Source organism: Perca flavescens, chromosome 1 (genome assembly GCF_004354835.1).
Source record: "Perca flavescens isolate YP-PL-M2 chromosome 1, PFLA_1.0, whole genome shotgun sequence".
Taxonomy (NCBI): domain Eukaryota; kingdom Metazoa; phylum Chordata; class Actinopteri; order Perciformes; family Percidae; genus Perca; species Perca flavescens.
In genome coordinates, this window is record NC_041331.1 from 39,675,023 (window position 1) to 39,688,194 (window position 13,172).

A 13,172-nucleotide genomic window follows, 5' to 3' on the forward strand; every position below is an offset into this window, starting at 1 on the left:
ATTCATAATTTTGATTTCAGATGTCCAAAATGGAAACACATTTGACTATATGTATGTACTTAATGTCATTTTGAACAGCCTATATCTAGAATACATTTTGACTTGAAGCTACACATGTAATTATGAATTACCAAAATTGCCATTGTAAATAGTAAATATGCAATATCAAATATCTAAAAGTAGGCCTAGAGTTATGACTAGAAACGATGCAATTGCAGATATCCACACACATATTGATAACCTTGTTTTTATTTTTCCAAGAATGCCACTGTGGATATCTGAAATGTTCTTTATGACTAGGAAGAATTGAATTAAGGATATCTTCAATGCAATAAATACCCAGTGTAGCTGTTACTGTAAATGTAAAAGCAGCTTGCTCACAGAGAGTTAACGGTCAGCCCAGAGTGATAGAGAAAGACATCAGCCCAACAACCACCGGAAGTGACGTGATTGTAGGTTCGGCCTCACGTGAGCCTCCAGTCAGCTGATTACAGTCTGCAGCAGTTAGTCGACAACAGTCTGGACCAGGACCTCCAAACTAAACTGCTCCGTCATTGTTGTGACTCTCCTCCGCTTTTTACAATGAAGGTTTTACTCCTGTTTGTGTTCGCGGCGTTAGCCCTGACCAACGACGCACTGGTCCGGTAAGAATATTAAATATGAATACAAATGTTGTTTTATGAGCGAAGTCAACACCATTTATGTGAACTAATGCTAGCTAGCGTGCACGTAACACAACGTTACCTAACGCTTTGTAACTGAACACGGTCTGGTTGCACATTTTAAACCTGCAATATCTACAAAGTCACGTAAGTTAGAGGAGGAGTGTGTTTGCTAACAGCGACTTTAGCTCCATAGCATATATATATATATATATATATATATATATCGCTAACGCTAGCTAGCTTTTATCTCCTCTGTTTCTTTGTAATCGTCTGTTCCAGCGAGGACAGCTGATCCTGTGATCCCATCACTTCCCTGTAGGCCCATACCAATTCATCTTACTGGGGGTGCATCTCTTTTTATTTTTTTAAATTTGTTTTTGGCGATAGATAGATAGATAGATAGATAGATAGATAGATAGATAGATGTTAATCCCAAATTGGGAAATTACTCTGTTATAAGCAGCAAGTTACAAGCGCATACAGAAAAAACAAGAAAATATACTAGAAATAATAAATAAGATAGCAAAGATAAAAGTTCCAGAACAACTACAAAACAATATACTTAAAATGATGTAAATACAATAATGGAATATAATGGACAACCTACATTGTGTGTGTGTGTGTGTGTCTATGTATATAGATACCAAAATAAAATATGTATAATATTAAATTTGAAGTAATCCATGTGCAAGTAGCATAATAGTGCAATATTGTGAAAGTATCTCAAAATTGTACTCCGTTACTTTCATCCATGGGACCTAAGAGTCTGGTTTCCAGAAGGAGAAGAACCAAGCAGTGGAGGAAGTATTCAGCTCATTTACTTCAGTAAAAGTAGTATTAAAATACTCCATCACATGTAAATTCTGCATTCAAAATTCTACTAAGCAAAAGTGAGAAATATTGGCAACAAAATGTACTCAATCTAACAATGTGTTTATATTTTATAAAACTGGTCCATGTGTTTTGTAAGTAAAGTCTTAATCCAAGAAGTAACTAATAGGCTACTTGTATTGAAATAAATGTAAAGGAGTCAAAAGTACATTTGCCTCTGAAATGTAGTAGTATAAAATACCCTGAAATAGAAGTACAAGTATCTCAACGTCTATCCAATAAGTTTCTCTTATACTGTAATTAGAAGAGCTGGAACGATGTGCTTTTGTCCCGATTTGATTCTTTCGCGATACATGGGTGCCGATTGTTTTTTTTTTATTGCGATATGTATTAATGGCTACATTTAGCCTAGCTGCCCATGCTTATTAAGAAAATAAACAAGATGCCCCGCAGCACAAATTAAATACATTTCACAGAAGTGCAAATATAATGAAAACTTATAATCTGAAGAAAATATTTGAGACTGTCCTTAAATTCACCAAGTCTAATAAACCAAAATATTTAAAAATTACATTTAAAGTGCTTAAAGGAAACTTAATCGAGCCAGACAGGCTTTAACTGTTTGCTTTAGTGCGTAACTTTTTGATATTAATGAACGTCCGTTACATTCAAGCCATTGCCAAATGAGTTGCTACAAATCTAATTAAGACTATCAGCTCCACACAGCTCTCTCTGGATTTCTCAGTAGGACTATGTTCAGAAGATTGTGGCGTCTGGTGACTTTCCCGCGCAGAAACTTGAGTGAAGATATTGACCTCTTCTGAAGAGTCCCTCATGTTTTTTTTAATCCTCCGTATCCTCCTTGGCTACTAGCAACCGTGTGGGGGTGGGTGATCACGGAAGGCTTGTATCATGTGGACGCGCCGACAGTTTTGTTGTCATTACTTAGAATTCTTCATGGGGGAGACAGAAACTACGCACTATAGCTTTAACAGAAGGATTGTTCTTCGTTTTAATATTTAATTTCTTCAGGGGGGAATGACAAAGCCGAATGCAGTTATTTGACTCTTCATGAGCTCATTAAAATTGGATGGAGTTGGGATATAGATTGAGTTTATTAGGCAGGAAGGTAAAGCTAATGCAGTGCAATACAACAGTCCAGCTGAACCTGATGAAGGCCACAAGCCGAAATGCGTCGGTCTTACATTAAAGTTGTTCTATATGCTACAAGTGTTGCTGGAGTTTTGACTTTTTTACCCCCTCTCCATGCACCTTGAAAGTAGCTGAAGTTGTGTCAGAACCCCCCCTCAATATGTACAATAAATCATCCCTATTTATTTTCTGTTCATTTATCCTTTATTTAAGCAGAAATGTCCCATTGAGATACAATATTTCTTCTGCTAGGGAGTGCTGGTAAATATGGGCAGCAAAATAGAGTTTCATATACGAGGAAGACTGATAACATCACAAAACAAAACCTGCCAAAACAGAAGAATCATGGCATATAATGGCACCTGTTAAAAGCAAAAACGTTGTTCTGTAAAAAACAATGACTCAGACCTATCGAGAGGTTGAAGATTTCTAGTGAAGTATGCCCTGCAGCTCATTCCAAGTTTGCGGGGCGTGGGAGGAAAAAGGCATATTTTGCCCAGCTCTGTTGCGATCATGAGTAGACTTGTATCTGATCTAGTGTTATAACTACTGGAGAAATGTGTGTAAACTGGATATGTACCGCGGTAATTTAGCCAGTAAAGCTTTTAACAATATAAATGAATATACCGGGAACATACAGGCTTTTAAATGAAGGGTTATAATGTTCAGGTTGTGTTGTGTTGTTTGTTGTTTTTAGAGACGTGTTGATGCAACTGTACAATCATTTGCGTTGCTGTTGGAACACTATTTACTTCAAACAGACAGGTTTCTTTAGCCTACCCTTTATTGATATAAACTGGGTGCGCAACATAATAGGAAAACCTGTCTCTTTCAACACAAACTGAACATTTTAATCTTCATCAAGGGAGGATTTACTGTTGTTTTAGACTGGATTAGTTTTAGCTTGGTCTACCTATGGCCACTGAGTGGAACATGTTCACTTAATGGGGACATGTTGTGGTCACAGGCATTGCTGCAGTATGCATAAGACTTGCAATATATTGCAGCACTGATGTCTTTGTGCAGATAAGGTGGAAGTATGTGGGTGAAATCTTATCTGCAAGGCCACCAGTGGTGTCTGTGTATTTCATAAATGAAGTAGCCTGACAATCAAACTTAATTTGTACTAGTGCTGTGCAATTAATTGAATTTTGATCGCGATTTCGGCTTCTAATGAGCAATTGTAATTGATAAAAACAATAATTTTGCACATTGCAGTTGGCAAGTAAACTCCTATTTTGTCTTGTGTTCTGAATAGGGTTGGGCGGTATCCAAATTCTGATACCGTCAAATCTTCTCCCTATTTTATCGCGGTATTCGGTATTACCGTGACTAATTAAAAATGATGACGTAAGGCTCAGACGCCGTCACCAAACTGTTGGCTTGTGCACCGTTCAGAAATTGAATACCAAACACTAATACTGGAACAATAATAACATAACAACAACTTACAAAAAAACTCCTTTCTCCTCCACACTGTCACGTGATGACAACCACACATAATTACATACATTATAGTTAATATTTAATCCTTGTCTCCTATATTTTAATGACGGTATTGAAACTGATACCGTGGTATACCGTATTACCGGCCAAACCTAGTTCTGAATGACCCAAATTTCTCATACAGTGTTCTCTTTTTTTTTGTATTTTATCACTTGTTTTCAAAAGATTGTGAATGTGTACTTATTTTGTGTTTATTTAATACTGTTCAAACATTTGAATATATTTTAAGGGGAATTCAAAAGGTTCAACGGGAAAAGTATTAAGGGATATTTCACAGTTCAGGGTGTTTTCAGTGTTTAACGGTTTCACTGTTCTTTTGGTTTTTTTTAAGTTCAATAAATGCAACATCTTTCCAAAAGTCAATTGGTAATCATGTTAAGTAATCGTGATTTCAATAGTGACCAAAATAATTGTGATTTTTATTTCCATAACCGAGTAGCCCTTCTTTGTGCTTGGTTATATTCTTCAACCCCCCTCCCCAAAACTAACATTCAGAGCCTGTGAAATAACAGTTTTTCTTCCTGTTTCTTATCGTTCAGAATTCCTTTAAAGAAATTCCGTTCCATCAGACGTGAGCTGACAGACTCGGGGAGAAGAGCCGAGGAGCTTCTGGCCCACAAGCACTCCCTTAAGTACAACTTTGGCTTCCCGTCCAGTAATGGACCCACTCCAGAAACCCTGAAGAACTACCTTGACGTAAGCATCACTCTCCAAACCACTGAATTGTGGACTCTTAAGGCTTCCCTTTCCCCTACTGCATCACTCTAGGGGAGAGCCACAACAAAGGCCCTGTTGTGTTGTGACCTCGGCCCGTTTCTGTAAATCCTCCCAGCTGAATGGTAAATTAGACTTTGCCTATCAAGTCCAGAAAATCCTCTGTGAACACAGTTTTTTTATTCTTTTTTTAGAAAGGCTGATTCATTCTGGTGTTGGCTAATATCAGCTTTTAGGTGATGAGCTGAGAGTGACAGAAGAGCGAACGTTTAGCGCGTGACAGCTGACTCACTGTTGATCTTTAAGCTTCTTGATCCCCGTCAGCTGACAGAAAGTTGGTTTGTTTGCTCTCAACGTGTTAGGCAATCAGCTTTTATCTTCAATAATGAAATCAGTCAGCCTTTTAAGATTGTAAGAGGAGAAGAGTGAAAAACATTTGACTCTGAGTGGCTTTAGATGGATAAATAATCTGATTATCTTTTAAGCTATTGTGCTTCAATAGGTTTCCTATTTTGGGGTTTTTACGTCAAATGAGTAATTACCCTAATTACCTGTAATTACTACTAATTAGTAATTACTACGGGTGGGGGCAGGGGGGGGAAATCGATACAGCATAGTATCGCAATATTTCCATGGCAATACTGTATACATACACAGACGCAACGTATTGATTCTTTTATTTTATATATATAGATATATATATCTATCTATCTATCTATCTATCTATCTATCTATATATATATATATATATATATATATATATATATATTGTCTGCTTGACAATCCCAGTTTGCAGCTATACAATTGAAGTGAGATGAACGAAGAGAGGAATGTATCTTTTAAGATAAAACGGATGTTGACAAAGTTTCCTTTTAGGGGACATACTTTGAAGTTTGGTTGGAAAAAAGTAAATAAATTGCAATATACAGCAGAATATTGCAACATGTTTAAAATTGCAATAGTATTGTGACAAGTATTGTGAAGAAATCATATCGTGAGGCCTCTGGTGATTCCCACTCATCAATAACAGTATTTCTGTTGGCCAATAACCGGTATTTTCCACCAGGCGCGTCTGCGCTGCGTTCCGGAGGCGCCGCGAGCAATCTCGGCCATTCAAGTCTATTTTCACACGAGCCGCGGGGCGTTCAGACGGCCGGGCAGGAAGTGAAACAGCGAGAGAGTTTACCAAAACACCCCCCCAAGTTAAACTTTTCCTGAAAAATGTTTTAAAAAACAAAATCAGGAACTCTTTCTTAAAATGTTTTATGTCACTGCCATTGTATTGGGTTAAATCTGGACAACTAGTCTAAACTGCTAGATACCACTAACCAACCCAAAGCACCGATTAAATCAAGCAGCGATCACGTGTTGCTGTAAAAAAGGAAGTACTTTGAGGGGCCTGGATAACTTGACAAATCTCGCAGTCACATGAAACGGATGTTTGCGTCAGCTTCTAAATTTGTGGAGTAATCATTTGTTGTGTCACACTGTAACTGTGAAACTAGAAGTGATTTATTGACATGACTCTGTAACTATTTGACCTGCGTCCTTCGAAAACATTCGCTGACACCAACAGCTGTCAGGCCTGACCTTTGCTTTGCTGTTGTTGTTATAATCATTAGACCTGCTCAGTTTCTCTGCTGTTGACCCGCTTTCGGCTTTAAAGGATATTTGTAATCCGAAAAACATAAGACCAGCTCCAGAAGTCTGTGTTCTCTCTCAGATTTGTTTACTGTTGGGATTTTAAAGCTCAGGTTCTTATGGGTAAATTTCTGCAAGATTTTAAGACACACATGGTTGTAATAAACATGTTCTTATTTTTTTTTTGTCCAGGCCCAGTATTACGGTGAGATTGGCCTGGGTACCCCTCCTCAGACCTTCACTGTGGTGTTTGACACCGGGTCCTCCAACCTGTGGGTTCCCTCCATTCACTGCTCTCTCTTAGACATCGCGTGCTGTAAGTTCATCTGTAGTCCTCTCTCTCTGTGGGTGTCCGAAATGCAACAGAAACATTTCTACACATGACAATAGTTAACATTACACTTGGCAGCAGGTACCGTTAGCCTGCTGTTAGCTAGTAGCTGGCTAAGCGGTCTACTGGTGTCTGTATTTCACTGGAAGGGAATCAAACACCGAGCCCTACAAGAGTCTGCAGCTAAAGACACAGAGGAGACGAGCTGATCTTAGAGTTGGGAGTTGTCCGAGAAATGGTACAGACGGGACTTAATGGTGCTCCAGAAACTCAAGCTGCTGTTGTAAAATACTTTCTGCCATCTAGTGGTTCTTATTTTTAGTTAACAGCATTTGACATTGTGGGAAAAATTATTACATGATTTATGTTTGACTATATGGCCTTAACAACAAACGAGCTGTTCTTTAAAACCGACTGTCGTTTTGTGCTTCATTTCTTCATCGGTTTAGGCCCCGTTTTTAAAAGTGTGATATTAGCACCAGTATTTGGGGGAGGGAGGGGGGAACAAAAGATACCCAACCCTAGTATAGTCTTCTAGGTAAAATGTTAAAGCTTTAAATATAATCTTTCCATTCCTTCTCCTTTTTCACAGTGCTTCACCACAAATATAATTCTGGCAAGTCCAGCACATACGTTAAGAACGGCACTGCCTTCGCCATCCAGTATGGAAGTGGCAGTTTGTCGGGCTACCTCAGTCAGGACTCGTGCACGGTAAGATTATCTCGCACGTTAGCATCAAAGTAAACTGTAGTGTCAGTGAAGCTTTACGTGACGAAGTTGTGGTTTTTTTAATGTTTCTCTAGATCGGAGACATATCGGTGGATAAGCAGCTTTTCGGAGAAGCCATCAAGCAGCCCGGCGTGGCCTTCATCGCAGCTAAGTTCGATGGGATCCTCGGCATGGCCTACCCTCGCATCTCCGTCGACGGGGTGGCTCCGGTCTTTGACAACATCATGAGCCAGAAGAAGGTGGAGCAGAACGTCTTCTCCTTCTACCTGAACAGGTGGGGACACGGAACCGGGGGCCCAACACCTCCTCCAGTGCATCACTCCACTTCATAGTTTTCTGTTTGCACCACCTTTTGCATTATGATCCTTTTTTGTTTTTCTGTGATCTAGTTTCATTTCATTTTTGTCCTGTACTGTTTGGCTGTGTTGAATGGCCTTCTGTCCTAAGTTTTACTGAGTTTCTGCAGCAGAAAAGGGAGAAAATATTCCGTATAAAAGCTGCATTATTCTCCACATGCTGCTGCAAAAGCCAAAGACACAAAATCCTTTACAGCTGCTCACTGGCAGGACTGACCAGTGTATGGAATATCTGGTTAGGACACTCAAATGGTGTTGCCATCATATGGAGAAACAGCCTTCCTCCAAAGTGTGTGTGTGTGTGTGTGTGTGTGTGTGTGTGTGTGTGTGTGTGTGTGTGTGTGTGTGTGTGTGTGTGTGTGTGTGTGTGTGTGTGTGTGTGTGTGTGTGTGTGTGTGTGTGTGTGTGTGTGTGTGTGTGTGTGTGTGTGTGTGTGTGTGTGTGTGTGTGTGTGTGTGTGTGTGTGTGTGTGTGTGTGTGTGTACACAGTAGCAGGGCCTCTGATAACAGAAGTAGATAAAGATAATGTGCAGATGGATCATTCTCACAAACGTGGTCATAACATTTAGTGACCGTAAAGAACATATGACAACATTTCTTGTCCCTTTTTATAATAATAATTAATGAATTACATGTACAAAGCGCTTTATCATAGACACTCAGTCATTGTTAGATTTCTGAAATTATGAATTTAAAAACTTAAAGTGCTCATATTATGCTTTTTGGCTTTTTCCCCTTTCCTTTATTGTGCTATATATATATATTTTTTGTGCACATTATAGGTTTACAAAGTGAAAAAGCCCAAAGTCCCCCCCCAAAGGGACTTACCATCTCCAACAGAAAACACTGTTCACAAACAGCTCTATTGTAGTCCAGCCTTTACTTCAGAGACAAACGTGTGGCAGCAATGTGCAGTACAACAAAAATATGGTCTTTTTTTTTTTTTTTTTTTTTTTTTTATTAAACCATGTAAACCTATTCTGATATAACCTCTAAATACAATTATGAGCCTGAAAATGAGCATAATATGAGCACTTTAAGTGTGGGTAGTGAACAAATTGTTGACATGCATAGATCTTTATTTGTAGAACTGTCATAATTTTAGTTCATTAGATTTAGCATTTAAAGCTGCACTAATATTTTTTTTTACCTGGATGAACTGACTGAAAGAGGTCACACTGAGAAATGTCACCCGACAGCAGCTCCGAGGAGCGTTTTTAGTGCTTTTTAGCTCATAGCATTAGGCTGCCGTTTCAGCGTTCTCAACTATCGGCAGCAGCAGGCCGCAAAAAAAAGGTGCTAATAAACCCACTGTACAGTACCTGGCCAGCATTAAATCCTGCAACTAGCTGGTGAAGAAAGTTTAACAAATAAAAAGGAAATATCAGACGATACAACTCCAAATGAATGTTAACGTTGCAATTTAAATGGGCAACTGTTTGCTGCCTTAACTATTTTAAAACAAACTCTGCGTGTCTTGATACTGCAAGAGCTGAAACAATACTCTAAAGCCATCCTTAAAAGTTGGTCCTGAAGTTCCTGTCTCCTGTGTGGTCAGGAACCCGGACACTGAGCCCGGCGGTGAGCTGCTGCTGGGAGGAACAGACCCCAAATACTACACCGGTGACTTCAACTATGTCAACATCTCTCGCCAGGCCTACTGGCAGATCCACATGGACGGGTGAGTGGTGCTCCAATTTTCCGGTCCAAACACACAGATCGTTATGTTAGCATCATTCTCCAAGTCGGGCAGTTGTAGCTTCTCTGCCTGGGGATGATCCTAATCTGCATCTTAAACTCCACGGGAACAAACTAAAGTATGGAAACCCACACTTTTGAAGAGATTGAAGATATTAAGTTAAGATTTGTCGACCAAGTCCATTGACTTCAGTGACATTGTTGTCTATTATCTTTTTTCTTTCAAACATTTGCAGTGTCCATCTTTTCAAATGTGAGGATTTTCTGCTTTTTATATAATTGTAGTTTGACAATATTTAAAAAAAAATTGACTGTTGGTCGGACAAAACAAGCAATTTGGAGACTTCACCTTGTGCTCTGGTTCGCCATTTAAGTGTGTGTGTGTGTGTGTGTGTGTGTGTGTGTGTGTGTGTGTGTGTGTGTGTGTGTGTGTGTGTGTGTGTGTGTGTGTGTGTGTCAGGATGGCCGTGGGCAGCCAGCTGAGTCTGTGTAAGAGCGGCTGCGAGGCCATCGTGGACACCGGGACGTCTCTGATCACCGGCCCCTCTGTGGAGGTCCGGGCCCTGCAGAAGGCCATCGGCGCCACGCCACTCATCCAGGGAGAGGTGAGACACACACACACTTCATTCAGCCGCTCTGATCAAGAAGCAACCTTTGATTACTTTATTTATTTATTTTTTAAAGATACAAGGCACACTGCAGTCATGTTGCTTTTAAAGAATACGTCTGATGTTCAATATTTTCTTCAATGTTCTCAATCCCGCACACACCGTCCTGCTGCCACAAATACCTCCTAGAGCAACAAATGTGGATTCATCCGCCACTGAAAATAGCCCCCAACAAATGCACTATTTCTTTTTCTTTCTATATAGGCTATTTGTGTTTCTGTCTTATGTGATTAATAAACTATAAGACACAAAAGTCTAGAGTTTTGAATTGCTGGTTTGACAAACCAGCAATTTTGTACTAAACCAGCAATTCTGATCAACTCGTGCCCTAAAGTTTAGAAATGTGTGTTGAAGTTACACGGTCTACATTAAAGTAGTTATTTGAGTTTCAGTTTAACTTTCATTTTCTTTTTTTATTGTATCGTCATATTTTCCAGTTCATTCATGTAACGGCAGGGTTCTCTGTACATTGACTTTACTGTTGTGGAGTCAAATCAAATGTAAACGCTGTTTAATGCCGTTTTATTTTCCATTCTTGTCAGTTTGTAGTTAAAATAATGAATTTAAGAACTAAACAGTGCATTTAATAAGTGGCTTCTGGTTGTGTTTCAGTACATGGTGAGCTGTGATAAGATCCCATCGCTGCCGGTCATCACCTTCAACGTGGGCGGCCAGTCTTACTCTCTGACCGGAGAGCAGTACGTCCTCAAGGTGAGCCGTGATGTTTATTAACCAGCAGGGGGCCACAGAGTCTGCTGCCGCAGCACCACTACAACACTGACTGTGTTGCGTCATTTAAAAAAAGAAACAAAAAGAATATTAAACAAGTGCAGCTTTTGTTTCCCTTGGCGAAGCAGGGAGGAGGCTGCTTTGTTTGAGAAGTGATTACACATTCCCAGATTTATTTTCTAAGCCTTCAGCAGCTCTGACTCGGTCTTTCTGCTTGTGATTATTCAGGTGAGTCAGGCTGGAAAGACCATGTGTCTGAGCGGCTTCATGGGTCTGGACATCCCCGCCCCGGCCGGGCCCCTGTGGATTCTGGGAGATGTATTCATTGGTCCGTACTACACCGTCTTTGATCGGGAAAACAACAGGGTGGGCTTTGCCAAGGCCAAGTGAGCACGTCCTGCAAGAGCTGAGCATCCCAAGTTTTAGGAGACGAAAACCAATCTGAGCTGCTCACGTTTTCTGTTGCTTTGCAATCCAACCGTATTTAGCAATAGATTTTGTGTAGAGCCTAAATGCACTGATCTGAAGATTTTGTATGATTTCCAGCAGTGTGTGTGAAACCGACTGGAGATTTGGTGAGGTTGTGTGGCGGGGGTACATGATCAGGAATCAGTTGATTGTAACAGTACTGCCCTTTTGTGAACATCTTAAGTGATCATAACTTTTTTTTTAAATCAGGGATTTGTTTTAAACTAAACTTAATTTGCATTTTAGGAGAGAGTTGTTCCTCCACTACTGACTTTGAGATGTATAGTGATGTGATGGGCCTGAATAAACAAGTTTTTAAAAGGAGCAGCGAGTCTCAACTGGTTTGTAGCTTCTCTTAGACAATTATCTCATTAAAAGTTGCCTTAAAGGTCCCACATTATGCTAATTTCCAGAAGTATTTTGGGTTTCTACATGTTTAGATGCTTTGATGTTCAATAAACACTATTTCTGGATCTTCCACATATGCCCAAAAGAATCAAAATCTTTGCCCTAGAACCAGGCATATAGCAGTCCCTCCAGAAAAACGTGATTTATTATTTTCAAACATACATCACATATATCTTAACAGAAAGTTGAAAAATGTTGCGTTTACAGCCATTTTTCCCTGTTGCCAGAGGAACGTTATGAAGTGACATAATTACCCGACGTGAACATCATCGAAAAGCAGGGTGTTGGGGGAATCACTTTTTTTTCCCCCTCTTTTTCATCAAACTGCAGTTTTTGCGAGTTCCTGCAAATTCATCGTATAAAATTGCATACCTATCCCGCATATTCCATCGCATTTTTTTAAGAAAATGTGCCGCATAATCAAGGATTTTTGCCCGCAAACAAAACCTCAACATTTTTCTGGAAGGACTGTTATAGGGTACATCTCAGTCATGGATGTATATTAATAACTGGATACTGGACCCCAAAATGGCGCCTACTCAGTTCGCCTGGCACATACGCCATTGAGTTTCTGCTCAGCCCAGAGACTTGAAAAGTGATGTCACTTTTTTTTTTTTTCTCGGCTTAAGGGAAATCTTTCAAATATGAAAAGTCAATGTATTAAAAGAATTCTCAATAGAAAGGGTCACAACCAACCTGTCAGCTTTCACAATGGTGGCCTACGGGGAAAATCCTTTTTGGGCTCCTGTTCCTTTTTAAATATCACAAGTTCCGGGCGCCCAGAGAGCTCAGTTGGTAGAGCAGGCGCCCATATGTAGAGGTTTACTCCTCGACGCAGCGGGCCCGGGTTCGACTCCAACCTGCGGCCCTTTGCTGCATGTCATTCCCCCCCTCTCTCTCTACCCTTTCATGTCTTCAGCTGTCCTGTCAAATAAAGGCCTAAAATGCCCAAAAAGTAATCTTTAAGTTCCTACAGTGTGAAACTGTGTGCAGGAAAAAATGAATTTACCAGCGAGACGATCTCCCAAGACTCGACAAATCCTTTAAACTTTATTATTCCCTCAATCACTTTTAATGTACAAAAAGTCAACTATACATTAACCATGTAGGCTATTTATCCATAAAACAAGTTATTTTACTTAACATGCTCAATAAAAATACAGTCCACATAAAAACGTCCTCTCAGCTGTTTAGTATTCAGTAGATAAAAGTTTCTCTTCACATGTATTTTTCACTATAAAGTCCAGTTTAGTAAAGCTTGAACAGAGTGAGAGTG

At 39.7% G+C, this 13,172-nt stretch overlaps 1 protein-coding gene across 1 annotated transcript; it reads left to right on the forward strand.

Annotated features, from left to right (window-relative positions):
* The first annotated feature begins 473 nt into the window (after window positions 1-473).
* Window positions 474-11,812, forward strand: ctsd (cathepsin D). Its single transcript, XM_028576066.1, has 9 exons — window positions 474-644; window positions 4,694-4,850; window positions 6,702-6,825; window positions 7,433-7,551; window positions 7,644-7,843; window positions 9,484-9,606; window positions 10,084-10,228; window positions 10,904-11,002; window positions 11,249-11,812. Exons 1-9 carry the CDS (start codon window positions 583-585, stop codon window positions 11,408-11,410), a joined length of 1,191 nt encoding a protein of 396 aa, XP_028431867.1. The 5' UTR covers window positions 474-582; the 3' UTR covers window positions 11,411-11,812.
* Window positions 11,813-13,172: the final 1,360 nt, after the last annotated feature.

What these genes read in the sequence shown, in the direction of transcription:
- ctsd (XM_028576066.1), top strand. Translation starts at nt 583, where the DNA reads ATGAAGGTTTTACTCCTGTTTGTGTTCGCGGCGTTAGCCCTGACCAAC. An exon ending in CCCTGAAGAACTACCTTGAC is followed by an intron (nt 4,851 to 6,701) that starts GTAAGCATCACT and finishes TTTTTTGTCCAG; the next exon opens with GCCCAGTATTACGGTGAGAT. An exon ending in TCTCTTAGACATCGCGTGCT is followed by an intron (nt 6,826 to 7,432) that starts GTAAGTTCATCT and finishes CCTTTTTCACAG; the next exon opens with TGCTTCACCACAAATATAAT.